The following is a 17,110-nucleotide window of genomic DNA, read 5'->3' on the forward strand; positions in this document are numbered from 1 at the left end:
GATTTCCACAACATCATAATTTTTAGTTTTCCACAAACTTTTTGGCAGTTCCTCTGCCTCCACCCATGCCTTAAACATTTTATCCCTTAAGGCTCTGTTTTAATTCCTATTCTTTCTCACTTTACACATCTTCCCTAGGTGATCTCATTCATTTCCATGACCTAAATTATCATCAGCAGGCCAGTATCTATTTCTCTAGCACTGTCTTTTTCCCTAAGACTAGCTGCCTACTTGATAATTACTCTTGGAACTCTCTCAGGCACCTCGAGCTCAGTGTCTTAAACTGCTCTTTACTCTCTTCTCCCCCAACCTTGTTCCAGTCTTCCCTGCTTCTGAAAATAGCACCCTTCCCATCTGAGTTGCACGAGTAAGAAATCTGGAAATCACCCCTTACACTGCCCTTTCCTTTGCCTCCTTCCCCCACATACCACCAATTCTGTTTGCTCAGTATCTCTCATATCCATTTATCCATAACCCCTATGGCCGCTGTCTACATTGTTCAAACCACTGTTACTTCTGTTACTACCACAACAGCCTCCTAACTTGGTGCTCCTCAAACTTTTTCATGTCATGGCACAGGTTGAAAATGATAATATCGTAAGATACGCTGGAATAAACTGGAAAAGATTCTAAAGAATCTATTTGGGCTTAACTGAAAAAAAAAAACATTGCTTTTCTCACACTGTAATTTTGAAAAATAAATAAATATAAAGCATTATAATGTTAAACATTGCAATTTTATAAATATCAAATATATTTTTCAAAATTTTAAGAGGAATTTTTTATAAGTTTTCCTTCATAAATATAACTTTTTAATATAAGCTTTTATAATTGAAATGTCTACTATCAATCCTGACCAAGACTTTTTAAAGATGAACTCTTCAAATTCCTGATAGGCATTCTCTAAGAGAACTTATGTTCATACAAGGAAATGAAAAGTGTTTAAATATTTTTACAACCATTTTAAAATTTACAACAGTTGAAATCATATTTTAAAACTCTAACAGCTCTTCCTGTTATTTAAATAGCAAATATAATGTTCAAATTCCTTCCAATAACATGAGTGGATTTTGAAACCAGCTGAACTTTTTCATATCAAGTATTTCAAAAACAATGATGGTAATTTTATCTGCAGGACACACGGGCACCATCAAATCAGTTGCCTTGCAGCCAGCACAGTGGACAGGAACAAAAAAGAACATCAGCTTCAAACAGAAATGTCAGCTATGTGTCATGTCAGAGAATGCCTTGGAGCTACACCTCTACCCCACCTTTCCAAGCCCTCTCTGACCATCCACACTGCGGGCACCTGGAACAAAAACCCTCCCAGCAGCCCCATGGACTGTGAAAGACCTAGAATGAAGATGTGGGGAGTAGAAAATACAGAATAAACCCAAATATCAAAGAAATGCAGGAATTTGGGGAGCCACTCTCCATTCAGCCACTCACTGAATTGCTAACGGGTTGGCTATCTTCTGCGTACTGCAGTTTTGAATATAATGAAGCAGAAAACTATTTCTGAACTTCCTGGAAAGAATAATATTTGATTGGGGTGGACTAGCTTGGTTCTGGAACAGGCAGTAAAGACACACTTTCTAAGAATGGAGCTCAACCTGAATAGACATGAATAATGAACAGATGTTGCATTCCCAGCAACGATTCCCTGCTTTGCCCCTCTTAAAAGTCTCTAGATTTTTCTTCTGGTTAGCAGCTCCTCCTTCTCAAAGCTCATGACTCTTTGAGTCCTGGATCTAGGATAAACAAGACATTTGCAATCTTAAACGCCTGTCCCCATTCTTCACTCAAGGGTACAGTTGCCAAGGGCTTGAAGTTCCCTGCTCTTCTGAAACAGCTACCAAAAGAGATGCTCTCTGTCACTGTACTGGACAACGTGATCTCATATGAAAAATGAAACTGCTAGAGCATGCATTCTTAATGGAGGTGATATCATTTCCCAGGGGGTGAAAACTGGGGAGAGAAAAAAAACTTACTCTCTTTAGGTATAAAGCATAAATACGCATACAGTACATAAACATATACACAATATATATGTGGTATTAAAATGCTGGGGGGCATGAAGAAAAAGTCTTAAAAGGCTCCTTAGGGGATCAATAATGGGGAAAAAAAGTTGACAATCTCTGTTCTAGAGCAATGGCAAATACCAGAAAAAGCAGAAGACAATAATGGAAACTAAATTATTGATGTTATCATTGTTTATGAAACAAATGACACCTGAAGCCTGTTCTAGCTCTTAGCTTCCCACTTAACTAAGCCAATAAATCCTCTTTATTGTTTAAGCAATGTTACCTTGAGTTTCCTGTTACTCATCACAAAAGTCCTATTAACAGATAAAATATGGAACTCTTTCTCTGAGGTATTATATTGACACATGGCAGTGCAACAGAATATTAAAGTGAAACTATTTTAGTCTGCTTCTGCTAAGCCTCCATGAAAATAAGTGCCAGATACCTTCATATCCCAAATGAGCAAAGTAAGATGAGAGTCCCACTTACAACACGCAAAGAGATGGTGAGAAATGGATTTCAAAACTCTTTGCCCTCATCCCCTGGGTACTATAAAAGGGTTAAAACTGAAGACAGAGTTGAAGGTTAGAGAGTAGTTATTAGGACACTGACATGAGGATGGGTGGTGGAGAGTCCTCAAACTGGGAGGGAATTCAAGGAGACCAGTTAAGTAGCCTGATGTGTATCTCTGGAAATTTGTGGCAACGCAATCGACTAGTGACTGAAGTTGACATGAAATTGCGAGGTTCAAGCTTCCATCTGTAACTCGTGAAAGTTAAAGAAGTTAAAAGGAATACAAAGTCAAAACTGAAGTAAACTTAGACAAATTCTCCTTCCTCATTTCGCTGGATTCAAACTACATTGCTTAGGATTCTTTGATTGCAAGTGACAAAAATATAGGTTGAATCAGCTTAAATGAAAAATGGTAATTTATCGGTTCATAAAGTCAAAGCACAGAATGGGAGGGGTAGATTGGACCTTGGGGATGACTAGAGCCAGAGACGTAAGCAGGGCTGAGAGCTGGGACTTTATTATCAGAAGGTAGTGAAGAGGTTCCAGATAGGAAGGAAGGAAGGAAGGAAGGAAGGGAGGGAGGGAGGAAGGAAGGAAGGAAGAAAATCTGCAAGCAAATAGGACAAAATTGATTTTAGATTACTGTCAATATCAGAAGTCCAAATCGGTGCATAAAACACAGAAGGAGAAGTACAGTATTGGGGTAGATGCTCAAGATCATGTAGGAAATTCACTTTGAAATGCACCCAACAAAATAAGACAGATGTATGAGTGGATGGATAGACAGATACATGATAAAACAGGTATAGTAAAATGTTAATGATAGCATCTTGGTGGTAAGTATATAGGTGTTTACTGTAAAATTCTTTCAACTTTTCTGTATGTTTGATATGTTTCTTAACAAAATTTGGGGGGAAAAATCAAGCATAACAGCATCATGGCTGTAGTGATTAGTCCCTTATCAGCAGGATTCTAGTCCTAAACTGAAGGTATAGAAAACAGATCTTGCACTCCAGGGAAAGTGAGGACTGGCAAAACCTATTCATTCAGCTAGAACATATAACAAATATTTCTTGAATTCCCACTTGGTAGCATCCATTGTATTAAGATCAAAGTGTTAAAAAGAGAAATTAGATATGACCTGCAGAGTGAAAGGACAAGGTTAAGAGGTGACCATCCTAGTTTGGGAATTTGAGTAAAAAAAAAATGACAGGTAAAAATGGTTATCCCACTGATTTAATATGCTTCTATTTGGTTAATAGTGCACTAAGCATCACTTCACATGTAGAAATAAAGCTCTGATTTCTCACTTGGACAACTGAGTAGATGATGGAATCCTTCAAGGAGACACAAAATGCACACGGAAGAATATATCTGTGGTGGGTAATAACTTCTGAATTCACTTTTGGAATCTTGAAGTTTGGGTGCTTATGTTACATCTAAATAGAGATGCCCAATAGGTCTGGAATTCAGGAAAAATTTGAACAGTGGGAGAAATGAGGAGTGATCATCACAAAAGTGGTCAAGACCCTGGGTAAGATCATCCAGAGATTGTGCTGTGAGAAGAAATTATTCTTTCTTTCATTCTCTTACCCGTTCACCAAACTACCATTGAGTGTTACTAAAACTACAAAAAATGACAGAATGTTTTCCAGGAGTTCATAACTTCTTAATTGCCAAATTCAATGACCTATTTGCAATCCCAAATGAGTTAAACTTACTTCTGTGCAGCATTTATTTGGTTGGCTATTTCTTAACTGAAAAGCTCTCCTACAGTGATATTCCGATCACCATTCCCCCACTTTTTTGCCTATTCCTTTTCGGTCTCATACTGAGACTTAGAATTTGACATTCCCAGGGTTTCATCCTTGGTCCTTAAACCTTCATCTCTAACTCCAATTTTCCCAGTTAGGCTTCAGGTCAAACTGACTAAAGTTTAACAGCTAGTTTAAAACTAAAAATTGTGTTGATAGTATTGATGCAACACCGGCATTACTTTCCGCCTTATAGATATTCGGACTTAGGTTCTACTAGCCTGTGAGAATCGTAATTGTTTTACTCTGAGCCTATTTTCTCACGTCCTGAAAATGGCAACAAAAATATTTAACTTGCAAGGCTACTGTTAATGATTAAACTATAAATGTAAAGCATCCAGCACAGTGCTCTGCACTCCGACACGTACCATTAACACACCCCATAAATTCAGATGAACGACAAATTATGCCAAATTATAAGTATCTACCTTACCTAATATTAACTTCTGTTCGTGAGGCTACATAGTGTTAATCAGGTTACATGCGCTGGCTCGCTGTGTATTATTTTCTTTAGAATCTCTCATAGCATCAGGGACTGGCTCAAAGTAACAGTAGCAACCGCTTCCTTCCAAACACATTGAGGGAAACACATTTTCCAAGGCTTTTTAAGAAATAGTTCAGTTTACCTTAGGGGTGAAACTGAAAAGTAAGCTTCGTCACAAAAACTCAAGCCAACACTACCGTCCGTCTGCAGGTCTCTGAGGGAAGAGGGAGCGGGGTCACAACATAGTTCACGAAGCAGAGTACAAACCGAAGGTTTTATCTTTCCCGCTGGTTCCTAGTGGACCAACCATACTGATAGTCCATCGTGCTCTGCGTCACTTCCGCTAGCGCGTTTTAATTACGTCACGCGCCAGCTCTCGCGGTATCTTCCGGTTGCTGAGGCCCTTTAACAAAGGTCTCGCGAAATTTGTCCAACGGGTCCAAGCTAGCCTCTCACCCTCCCCCACCCCACCCCCAACCCGTCTTTCCTTTCTCAGTCTCTGTCACCAAACTCTCTCTTGCCCTCCCTTGAGCTCACCGCCCACCTCTGGTTTCCGATTTTAGGCCGGAACCGGAAGTTTGGTGGGCGGGGCCCGGCGGAGGAAAACGCAGCGGAGCCGGAGCCGGGACTCGGCTGTGGCCGCAGCCCCTGTCCCCGCCACGGACCGCCGTGGCTCCAGGTTGAAGGTCGGTCCGGAGGCGGGTGGGCGCGGGTCTCCCCCGGACTGTCCGGGCCGCAACCTTCCCTGGCCCCCCGGGTTCCGCAAGGGATCATGTCTACAGCCTCCGCCGCTTCTTCGTCCTCCTCGTCTTCCGCCGGTGAGATGATCGAAGCCCCCTCCCAAGTCCTCAACTTTGAAGAGATCGACTACAAGGAGATCGAGGTGGAAGAGGTAAGCGAGGCCCGGCACCGAGCCTCCGGCCCGGCCCCGGCCCATCCAGGTCTCTTCCCGGTCCCGACACTTAAGGCGCCTCCTTGACCCCTCTGTTTCGCGGGGTCCACCCGGGTGTCCCCACACTCCACGGGGAACGGGTGTAAAGGGGACTCTCCGCGTTCACCTGCTCCGGTGTAGCTCTCTTTTTTCCTCACTTCGGCACTCTTGAGTTTGAATTTGATATTCCGGTGCCTGGATTTGGGTCATCTCAAACAGAGAGGGATGAACTGGTGCGGTCGTGTGGTCCACCAGTTCTCGAACCTGTTCAGTAGTAAAATTCATCAAAGGCCATGGCCGTTTTGGAGTTTTGGTTCTCTAAGGCATAGTGTTGTTAAGGGCCAAGGATTTTATTGTGTTCGACTTCCAGCTCAGCGTCTGGCGCCCAGTGGGTGTTCTATGGATGCTTGATAAATTAATACATCCCCAGGTCTAACACAGTTTTTCCCCGAGTACGGAATGGTTCTCAGCTTAGCCGATTCCATAGAGCAGTAGTCGTAATACTAAATGTTTTGCCTTCAATTAGACTACTTTAGGTTAATTTCACCTTTAGTACTGTAGACTGCTATACGATGAAAAGATGTTTCAAGTAGCATATTCTGAAGAGATAACTAATGATTTCGGTGACAACCAGAATATATCAGACCAAAAATCGCTGTTAGAAAACCCGAATCCATTCTTTATTCTGCAATAAATTAAATTATTTTAGAGCAAAATAATAATGTGCCTTTAATACACTGCTTTCCGAATTCACAGAGATTGGTTGTAAAGTCCACAAAATTTAGAAAAGTAAAATCTGTATATATGTAAAGATACACTTTAGAAAGTGTTAAAACTTTGGTTGAAAATTGTATCTATTATTTACCATTTGTTTATCATTTTTAAAATGTACTAAGCACCTTACATTACGTACACCAAAAAGAACCCTGTATGTCCTATATTACAGACTCTCAATTACCTCTACTTTAAAAATTCAAAATTATTTTTAGGTGGTGGCAAGCTAAAAGTAGTGAGATAATTATCCTTCAACAAATAATTTTTTTCTATGCATGTTTTGGAAGAATAGTGGATTCTTTAATCATATTTTTACTTGAATAAAATAACATTAAAGGTCACTGAAAACAACCTCATTTTACAAGATAGTGTAAGTGGGAAGAGCAAAGCCTTTGGAAGGAGTTAGATGAAGGTTCAGTATATCAGCTATGCCACTTATTAGCTGTATGATTTGGAACAAGTCTCCTGACTAACCTTGTTGAGCTTTCATTTCCTTAACTATAAAATAGGGATAATAATTTCTATTTCACTTTATTTGTATAACAGATTTTATTAGGTAATACATGCAAAACACCCAACACTGCCTGACACACATTACTAGGAAACTGAGTTACAGAGAGGAACAGTGACCTGCTTTAAGGTCACATGGCTAAAAGAAGGACCCATAGTTTGGAAAGAGGGGGGAATTTGTGTGTGTGTGTGTGTGTGTGTGTGTGTGTGTGTGTGTGTGTGTTCTATTGAGGCTATGATAAATTCCTTTTTAAGAATTAGATAGTTGATCCAGCTTTCATGGCTAACATTCTTTCTTTTTTAAGAATGAAAATTTGGTGAGTCAGTATAAAAGAATTACAGTTTTTAAATAAGCATTTATGTCTGCTCTGTGGTGAACTGCTATGCTTGTAGACTACAGATTGTCATATAATAATAACTTGTACTTCACGGTCTTCCAAATGCTTTCACAGACTTACATCATTTGGTTTTTACCACCTTAGTTTTCCCACACTACTTTCTAAAGCATTTTACATTCTTGGTTACTAAGGTGTCATTTATCATTTTACTGCTCTTCCTCCGAAGCCACTTAACTTCTGACTGAGGTTCTGTTTCCAAAGACCCTTCCTTCAGTTTAGATGATGTTTCAACTTTTCTTTGGTATTTTTAGGACATTCCTGAGGAGTAAATTTTTGTTTGTAGCTGAAGTTTTCTAATGTCAGGCAGTCATCTAATTTTATTCTTCTCACTTTTTTATTACACAGTTTAATTTCATGTTAAAGATTGAATTTAGACTTTTCTAATGTTAAAACTGTTACATAATTTTCATCATATTCTTTATTTTCACATTAAAACAGTGTTATATAATCTAGGGTGCACGGCACTCAGTAACTATTTCTTAACTTAGATTCTGCTTCTAGCTTAAAATCATGAATAAGAGAACAGAGAAAGGTGACTAAAAACAAAAAGTATTTTATGTTGCTTTCAGTATTTTATGTGGTACCAATATATTGCATATAAATAAAGAAAATCATATTCTATTTCTCAAATAAGTGTAAATGAATCAGCATTATATCGATTCAGTTGGAAACTATGTAAGAAAAATACTCCAACCATAGGCCAAATATGCACTCATTTCGTAGGTGCATATTTTTAAGTCATCAGCTGATTTTACACCTTACATTTCTAATATCTCTACTATCATGACTCAGTAATATCAGCGTGGAACTTCCTAAATTCAATTCTGATATCAAATTATGTCAGGTCTCAGCATCAGAAACCTATGTAGGTCCTTTTTTTTTTAAAGTCATTTAGCTTTTGTCATTGTGGATCTGAGTGTAGAGACTGTTGGAATAAATTGTGAGGTATGCACATTGTGGACTAGCTTGCAAGAAGTGGTGAAGGCAGTGTGGTGTGGTAAAAAAGTGTACCCAGTAGGCTGGGTATTTAGAAAATGTCGATGCCATACGGATTTTGCCGTAATGTGTTTCATTAACTTTGAGCAAGTCACCTTATTTTTTTGGGCCTCTGATTTCTCATGTAAAATAAGAGATTGAACAAGATCATTTAAGGTCTCTTCCAGTTCTAAAATGAAAACACATTATTGTTTGCAGTATTTATGCTGTGTTTCCACAGTAAGCTTTAAGGACAGTGATCATGATCTCTTGTGGACTGTAGTTTGTGACTAACGAATCCTGGTTAAATAGGGCAAATGATACCCCCATTTTACAGATATTGACAAATGGTCATAGAGTTTGATTTGCCAGAAGCCTCGTGTCTAAGTAAATGGTAGAGCCAGGAAATGAATTTGCAGTTTCTCACTCCTGAGTCATTTGCTCTTTCCATTTGGATTTACGGGGTCACTTTGGTTCTTTCTGAAGTACTCTGTAACCAAACCTTATTGTAAGAATGGGGAAACAAAATACTGATTTCCTTTATAATAGTTGGTCTTGAGCATTTAATGAACAGTGTCTTCTGTGGATAATACTGCTAAGATTATGGAAGATGAACAGAAGGATCCTAGGATTCTCTCCTTAAAAACTTTGACTTACTGTGAGACTAGATTTTCAGGACCACAAATTTAAAACTATGAATGTAATGTAAATTGAGCACTTAACCCATAATTTGAAAGTAGAGTTTATCACAGAAGGCTCCATTGAGTGGAAAAGATTTTGAAACTACATTTTGAATCAAGTAAGCATCAGAGATTGGGAAAGGTACTAAGATGAATTTTCTTTGCAATTATTCCTCTGCCTCGAATGCTCTTTCCCCCAGAACTTCAAATGGCAGACTCCTTCTCACCATTCAAGTCCCACTTCAAATGCTACTTCCTTAGAGAAGCCTTCCCTGAGCAGCCTAGATCTTTGTCATTTTTGTTATCCTTCATGGCACTTAGCAGTAACCAAAATTATATATCCGCCCAGCAAAGTTTAACCTGTCTTATTCCGACTTGGAACTCCAATGCCTAGCATCTAAAGGTTTTCTATAAATAGTTGCTGAGTGAGTAAATGAAGTTACCACAGCATAATCATGAGAATTTTAGTGTCCATCTGGTTCTCTTATATGGTCTGGTTCTTTTATGTGATATAACCAGAGGTTAAGATAAGTTAAAGTAGCATTTACACTAAAAATGAAATCTGATTCTCTTTGCAAATGTTGATTCCATTACAATCCATTATACCTAGCAAATACTTTGGTTTAGCCAGGGGTAAAAGACGCTGCAAAGAGTGAGGTGCTGAGAGTAAGCCATGTATTGGTGGGCCTTTACTAAAATGCTAAAAAGACCGTATTTAGTATGGTTGCTTTTTAAAGGGGAGACCCACAGTGTTGATGTCAAGAATAGCATATGGGCAAGGCACATATAATCATTGCAGCATTTATATCTTCTTAAGCTTCATTATGGAGACATGCAAAGATTTTGTTTTAAAGGGAAATATAGGAAGAACTTTGGTAGTGATGTACATTTTGTAATTTTACGTTAAAGTATATGGGCAACTGAAAACAGAGAATACCTAACTTAGAGTGGCCTGAATAAACTGATTCTATAGATTTGTTAGTCAGTATTAATATTATGAACATCTAAAATTATTAATACGCTCTTCCACGTGAAGCTTCGTAATTACTGTATTCAGTAGGAATCTGTAATTGTTACCTCAGTGAAGAGGTAGCCACAGCGGTAACTTTTATATTGTGCATGTGTAGCTTAAAAGATGACGTGGGCATATTATTTGAAAGAAGGGCCTATTAAACAGCTTGGATGTCTTATGGCTGGTTTTAAAAGACTGCATGAAAAAGTCAAAAGAAAGTTTGCATAGTCAAAGCTTTACTTTTAGGTTATCAAGTCTGTCTTGTCAGCAGATGGCAGTTCTACTCTGCCACAGTTTATCAATAGATATTGAAGTTCTGAAATAGTGGGAGGCTCCAAGTTCTAACTAATAAATGTTAAGATCTGTGCTTGTTCTGTCATGTTCCAAATTTCTAGCCAGAGTAGTGGCAGCACAGCCAGGGTCCATTCACACAGACCACAGAACAGGGCCAAAGCAAACTGACAGCTACAGTCACTGAACTAAAAATAATGTGACTTGGGCACAATTAAGAGTTATTTCATAGTAAATTAAGAGCACACATGCTTTTCCATGTAGTTTTAGTTTAGGTGGTTTTTTGTTTTTAAAAACCTGACTTGAACAAAGGAATGGAGTAGTCTTCCGTCTTAAAGAAATTAGTTTTTAAAGGAGTTGCTTTCTTTAAACACATACACCAATTTCTGATTTTGGTTTTTGTGCCTTTTAATACTAATTGCATGGAAATATTCTATAATCATCTCTCTTATTCTTCTGTACTTTTTATTAAGAAACTAAATTTAAATCTGCTTTATTACATGAGACTCAAGTTGTGGACCCAAAACCATGAGGGCTAAACCATAGGGGGAGAGCTACATATAATAAGAGAATTAATCTGAGAACATTTTAATTTAGAAAACATTCGTAAATTCAGAAGGAAATATTTCTAAATTGATTTCCCTTTTAAAACCAAAGTTCTCTTTGCGTTCCTCTGTTCTGTTTTTACAGCTGAGGGATTGTGAAAAATATCTGCAATATTTATTTCTGGGTTCACCATTTTGGATGGATGTGTGTGTTGGAGGGGATACTTGTAATTTGGATGTGGACCATTTTTTACACTCTTGGTGAAAACTGATCTTTGGGGAAAGCTGTCAGTTCAAACTAACTGTTAATGATAATATGTCAAAGAACCTTACTAAGATATGAATGCAATCCAAAAAGCATATTTGATTGTGAACTTGAAATTAGGTAGTAAGTAAACAGTGACTTCCTTTCAGTGTTTTGTGGTTTGAATATTAGTTTTTTCATTGTTTACCTCAGTTGCCATTGTGTCGCAGTTTGCCATCTGTGCCCCTCTTTTCTCTTGATCTACCATGTGTCAGGAAAAACATTAGGTTGCTCACAAGAATTCTCCTTTTCCTTTCTTCCTGCCCAAGATGTCATGTCCATATTATTTATGGAAAACTTCAGCAAGAGAGGGCTCTCTGGTCTATGTCATGGTTTCCAGTGAGGTGTCCTGTCTCACTGTTAATTATGGTTTTAATATAACCTAAGACAGTAATTCTCAAATATCACAATCACCTGAAGGGCTTGTTCAAACACAGATTTCTGGGCCCGACTCTCAGACTCAGTAATTCTGGGTGGGAACCTGAGAATTACATCTTCTCAAATTTCCAGGCAATGCAGTTGCTTCCGGCCCAGAGACCACACTTGGAGAGCCATTGGCTTAATGCTTTTGCTGTTTTTATGTCTGCTTTCTTCTTGAAACTCTCTTTTTTTGGCTTCTTGTGGCACTTTCCGGGTTTGCCTGCTACCTTATTGACTGCTGCATCTCAATTTTTGCTGGTTCCTTCTCCTCTGTGTTCTAAATGTCGAAGTGCTTCAAAGCTCAGTTCTGGGACCCCAGTATTTACATGTTATTTTTTGGTCACAGCACCCAGTTGATTGACTAGAAGTACCAGCTAAATGCTGATGACTCTCCCAAGTTTTCATCTCCTGCCTGACTTCTCCCTGCCTCATGTTTCCACTTCTTTCTTGATATCTCCGCTCGGGTATCTAATAGGCATCTTAAGCTTTATATGACTAAATCAGAACTCTGTGCTGTTAAAAAAAAGAAAGAAAATCTGCTTGCTCCAGTGTTTCTTATCCTTCATTAAACTGGTGCTGAGTCTAGACGTTATCCTTGATTCATCTCTTTTCCTGTCTACCTGTCCTGCCTGCATGCAGATCATCAGCAAGCTCTTTTGACTTTACCTCTAAAACCTATCCCAGATCTGCCCATTTTTCTGCACTACCATCAACCTTGTCCTCAAAGCTCTTCTCTTTTGCTTGGGCTGCTTTTACAGCCTCTACCTGGTCTCTCTTTGTATATACGCTAGCTTCCCTACAATCCATTCTTCACACTAGAGCCAGAATGATTTTTTTTTAATGCAAAATCATGTCACATTCCTCCTTAAATTCCTCTAATTGCTTCCCATTACTTAGACTGAAATCCAAACTCCTTTTCATGGTGCCAAGAGCCGTTCAGGATCCAGAGTCTGCCTGTATCTCCAGCTTTATCTTTTTTTTTTTTTAACATCTTTATTGGAGTATAATTGCTTTACAATGGTGTGTTAGTTTCTGCTTTATAACAAAGTGAATCAGTTATATATATACATATGTTCCCATATCTCTTCCCTCTTGCGTCTCCCTCCCTCCCACCCTCCCTATCCCACCCTTCTAGGTGGTCACAAAGCACTGAGCTGATCTCCCTGTGCTATGCGGCTGCTTCCCACTAGCTGTCTATTTTACATTTGGTAGTGTATATATGTCCCTGCTATCTCTACCTTTATCTTGCATCACTCTTTCCTTTTCCCACTCACACCAAACACTCCAAGTATTCCTCTAGGTCACCACTAAAGTATCACCTTTCTCAGTGAGGCCTTGCAGGACTATCCTGTTTAAAACTGGGGTGGGGGTAGTGAACGCACATGTACACACACACACACACACAATTATGCTGCTTTTCTTCTTAGTGCACTTATTAGTTTCTAAAATATATCTTTTTTTTAAATAAATCTTGATTCCTCTTTATGTGTCTCCCTCCACGAGAATATAAGTAGTTAGAGCAAGGATTTTGGTTTGGTTTGTTCCCTTCTTTATCTGGAATTCATAGGATAATGCCTAGTCTATAGATGGGGTTCAAATATTGTTGAATAGGAAATGAGGGGGTTTTTTTTTCCCCTTTAGGGCCTTTACATTAGTTGTTTCTTCTTCTTTGCTTGGTTCCATGTGTCATTCAAATATCAAGTTAGTAACCTCCTTAGATGGCATTTCATACTATGCAGCCATAAGTTTCACCAGTCTCTTTGTCACATTATTCAATTTTTTGGTTTTCTACACAGCATTTATTTTACAAGCTGATATTTTTCTTATTCATCTTTTTGTCTATTGACTGTCTTTTCTTTCCTCTCCCCACCCCCCTTAAATTGAAAGTACATTCCTCATAGATCAGGGCCTTTGTCTTATTTACAGCTGTATCTCTTGTATCCCAGATGGTAGCTGGATATAGTAGACATTCAAGAAATATTGGTTTAAGGAGTAAAGAAATGAAGTTCATCATTCTCTGGGCATTAGCCTCACTTCACCCCTCAAAAGCAGGAGATCTTACCCATTTTTCCCTGCTTGCAGACTAGGCCTTCCCCTTTGGCTTTCATTGATCCTCTGAAATTCAGCTGAGCTCTGCATTTAGCTCCCTGTATTTGAGCTGTCTACCATCCAACAGCCTCCTTCCTGCAGTCAGAAGACTCTTCAGTTTTCAGTTACCTTGTTTTTCTCTTGGCAAGAGTTTTTCTGTATCATTTCCCTGTACTGTCCGGGCTGAGAGAACCTGGGTAGGGCCTCCCTCTGACTGTCTCCCTTGCCACACTTACTCATTTGCAGCTTCCCATGTTGGCAAAGCGTATCCTGTGAGGCTGCTTCCTCCTGGGGATCTCAGTGAGAAGTTGGGAGGGAGGGGGCGCGGGAATAGGTCTTTCCTGCCCTTGAAGCCCTAAGTCTGTCCTGAAAGCCGCCATCATGGACTCTCACCTTTGGCTCTCTTCAGCCGGAAGTGTCTTTTTAAAAAATCTCAATGCTGTTGTTTTGTCTTGAATTTATTCTCTACCTCATTTTCATCCCACAAAGGCAGGAATCAATTGTTTTTATATTTTTTTCTTTCACTCCTAATATTTATGCCATTTGAAAAAATGAGAAGTCACAGTTTGATTCTGTGATATGGTGATTTATAAGAAATAGGTACTTGGTCATTCAAATGATCAAAATATATTTCTCATATATATATTTGGTCTTTGTCTACAGTTCCTGGCTCACAGCTCCCCAAACACTCTGATTTTCATAAGTGAAGAGAGGGATAAAGATGTCTCAAGGTTAATTTTGGACCACACCTAAGGATGGGGCTGGTTGCCAGGAGAACCAAGGATGTGATTAGAGGGTTGGAACTTTCAGTCCCACCGCTCTGACCCCTGGGGAGAGGAGAAGGGCTGGAGGTTGAATCATTCATGGCCCTGTAATAAAGCTCCATATAAACCCAGAAGGACAGGGTTCAGAGAGCTTCCAGGTTGGTGAACACGTGAGGATTGGGGGGAAGTGGGGCACAGAGAGGGCATGGAAGCTCCGTGCCCTTTCCGCTTACCTTGCCCCGCTGTTCCTGAGTTATATCCTTGTGTAGTAAACTGGTAATCTAGTAAATAAAGTGTTCGAGTTCTGTGAACCACTTGAGCAAATTAATCAAACCCGAGGGAGGGGGTCATTGGTACCTCCAGTCTATAGCCGGTTGATGAGAAACACAGGTGATAGATAACCTGGCTTGTGACTGGCCTCTCAAGGGGGAGGGGTTGCACCCTGGTAGAACTGAGCCCTTAACCTGTGGGATCTGATGCTCTCTCCAGGTGGATAATGTCAGAATTGAGCTGAATGGTAGGATGTCCAGCTGGTATCTGAGAATTGCTTGGGAGTGTGGGGAAACCCCCCTCCACACATTGGAGCTGGTGATCAGAGTCATTAGATACACAGAAATATAATTCGTGAAGCATTGACTCTGTGCCTCTAACCTTTGAATTCACAGCAGTTATTTTTTCTATCATGTATTTCAGTTTATGTGTACAACCTTGGGCATCTTGGACTTACTTTATTATCATTTTAGATCTGTTGTTTCACCATACATGTGAAATATAATATGGCCCTAATGTGAGTGGAGGCTTCTTAAGTACATGGGCTCTCATCTTACATGAATATGCCTGTTTGTATTTCAGACAGTTCAAAAAATTGCTTTCTTAAACAAAAGGGAGGAAGCTTATCATGTCCTTGCTTGCCCACATTTTTTTACCATAGTTTTACGTTGCAAACTCAGAGTCAGCCATCATCTCAGCTCTAGGTGGCATTTGTGCATCACAATTAGTCATGCACACCTTACACAGTTTTTACAACAGATGTATGATCCACAAATGCAATGTTTGGAATCCCTGCAGGGACATTTCTGAGATTAGGAAAATGAAACAAGAGGAGACCTACCGAGTACCAGTTGCTTTGATGTATTTGTAAATATATAATTGAAGAATATATTAAATTACTTCACAATCATTATTTCATAGTAATATCAATAAGTTGGCTGGTCTCCATCCATGCTTTCTTAGCCGACATTGTCATAAAGTTGAAATTCATTTTAGGACCTGTTTGCTATTCATCGTGGCTAATTGTGAGAGAAATGAGGAATATAGCTCCTGAAACTGATTCATACCCAACTCCAGGCACTTATTATTCTTGTGTAGCATTGAAGAAAATGCCTGGTTTTGTCGTTTGAACACTGTAGATATTCGCTGAGGAAAATGTAAGCAGCTCCCTTTTACTGTTGAGAAAGCAGAAGCTCAAAGACATTAACTTGCCCAGTATTGGTAGCTAATAGGCAGACAGAACCTACATTTAAACTCAAGTCTGTTAGGTTCCAGATCCTAGGTGTGCTTTTTCTGTTATTCTGATGGTACCAGGTTTAACCAATAACCATTCATGTTAAAGTAAATGAATGACAGGTCCAAATAACTGACGTTGGTTCCTTTCCCTCATGAGAGGTGTGGAGGAGGGCTAGAGCCTAAGCAGGAGGTCCCTGAGCACCCAGGGCTAGGAATGGAAAAAGGGAGAGTCACTAAAGGAAAGACAGCCCAGTTTCTTTTAAGTTAATGACATACACAGGCTGAATATAGAGTGAATTGGTTATTACATACTCTAGGCTTCAAATCCTGGCTTCTCTGACCCTGTGATCTTGGGCAACTTGCAACCGTCTGACTCAGTTTACTACTTACCTTAATGGAGGAGGATTAAATGTGTTAATGCATGGAAGCACATAGACTAGTACCTGGCACATGATAGGCATGCAATAAATGTTAACCATTTGGGTAGTTTTATACATTAAGCAACATGAGAAATGTCCATACTGCTTTGTGTAATGTTGGAAGTGGAATTTGAGCTATGGCTAGAATGGCCATCCATCTCAGTTTACAACTACTGTCCTGGTAGTTATAAGCACCCTTTTTCTTACTCTACAAGGAGTCCCTATACATGTAAGTTTGCCTAAAGTGAAGACTCCTCCTCCAAGAGAAGATATAACTGCTCCTTTCTGACATATAATGTACACAGATATATGTGTACAAATCAGGATCTCTCACATTCTGGTGTTAGACTTCCTGGCATCAGACTGCACTTGCTCTTTACTAGCTACATAGCCTTGGGCAAGTTAGTTGATTTCTTTAAACCTAGGTGCTTCATCTGTAAAATGAAGATACCTCTAGTACCTGTCACCTAAGGTTGTGTAAATGATGTAATGTATGTAAAGCACTTAGCTTAGTGCCTACTATATAGAAAGTACATCATAAATCAGAGCTGTACAGGGAATTCGATTTTTTGCTTAAGGAAGTACTTAGATCTGTTGGAAGTTGAAAGATTGGAGTAGATGGCACCTGACTAAGGTCATTTACAGTGATAATGTAGAA

The 17,110-nt window shown here is 39.3% G+C and overlaps 1 protein-coding gene and 1 long non-coding RNA gene across 4 annotated transcripts in view; one reads left to right on the plus strand and one right to left on the minus strand.

Moving 5' to 3' along the window:
* LOC132500277 (uncharacterized) overlaps window positions 1-5,153 on the minus strand; it is a 271,126-nt gene extending 265,973 nt beyond the window's left edge. For both annotated transcript variants that reach the window (XR_009534004.1, XR_009534003.1), the window contains exon 1: window positions 4,978-5,153. This is a non-coding gene — a long non-coding RNA (uncharacterized LOC132500277). The remainder of the gene's footprint in view (window positions 1-4,977) is intronic.
* Window positions 5,154-5,366: 213 nt separating this feature from the next.
* The window catches only part of MAP3K7 (mitogen-activated protein kinase kinase kinase 7), a 69,884-nt gene continuing 58,140 nt past the window's right edge, over window positions 5,367-17,110 (plus strand). The window contains exon 1 of one of the 2 annotated variants that reach the window (XM_060114354.1): window positions 5,367-5,727. In XM_060114354.1, coding sequence (XP_059970337.1) covers window positions 5,608-5,727 — 120 coding nt within the window. In that variant the 5' untranslated portion in view covers window positions 5,367-5,607. The remainder of the gene's footprint in view (window positions 5,728-17,110) is intronic. The other variant, XM_060114355.1, reaches the window with a different exon arrangement.

The sequence above is a fragment of the Mesoplodon densirostris genome, chromosome 12, assembly GCF_025265405.1.
Source record: "Mesoplodon densirostris isolate mMesDen1 chromosome 12, mMesDen1 primary haplotype, whole genome shotgun sequence".
NCBI classification, from domain to species: domain Eukaryota; kingdom Metazoa; phylum Chordata; class Mammalia; order Artiodactyla; family Ziphiidae; genus Mesoplodon; species Mesoplodon densirostris.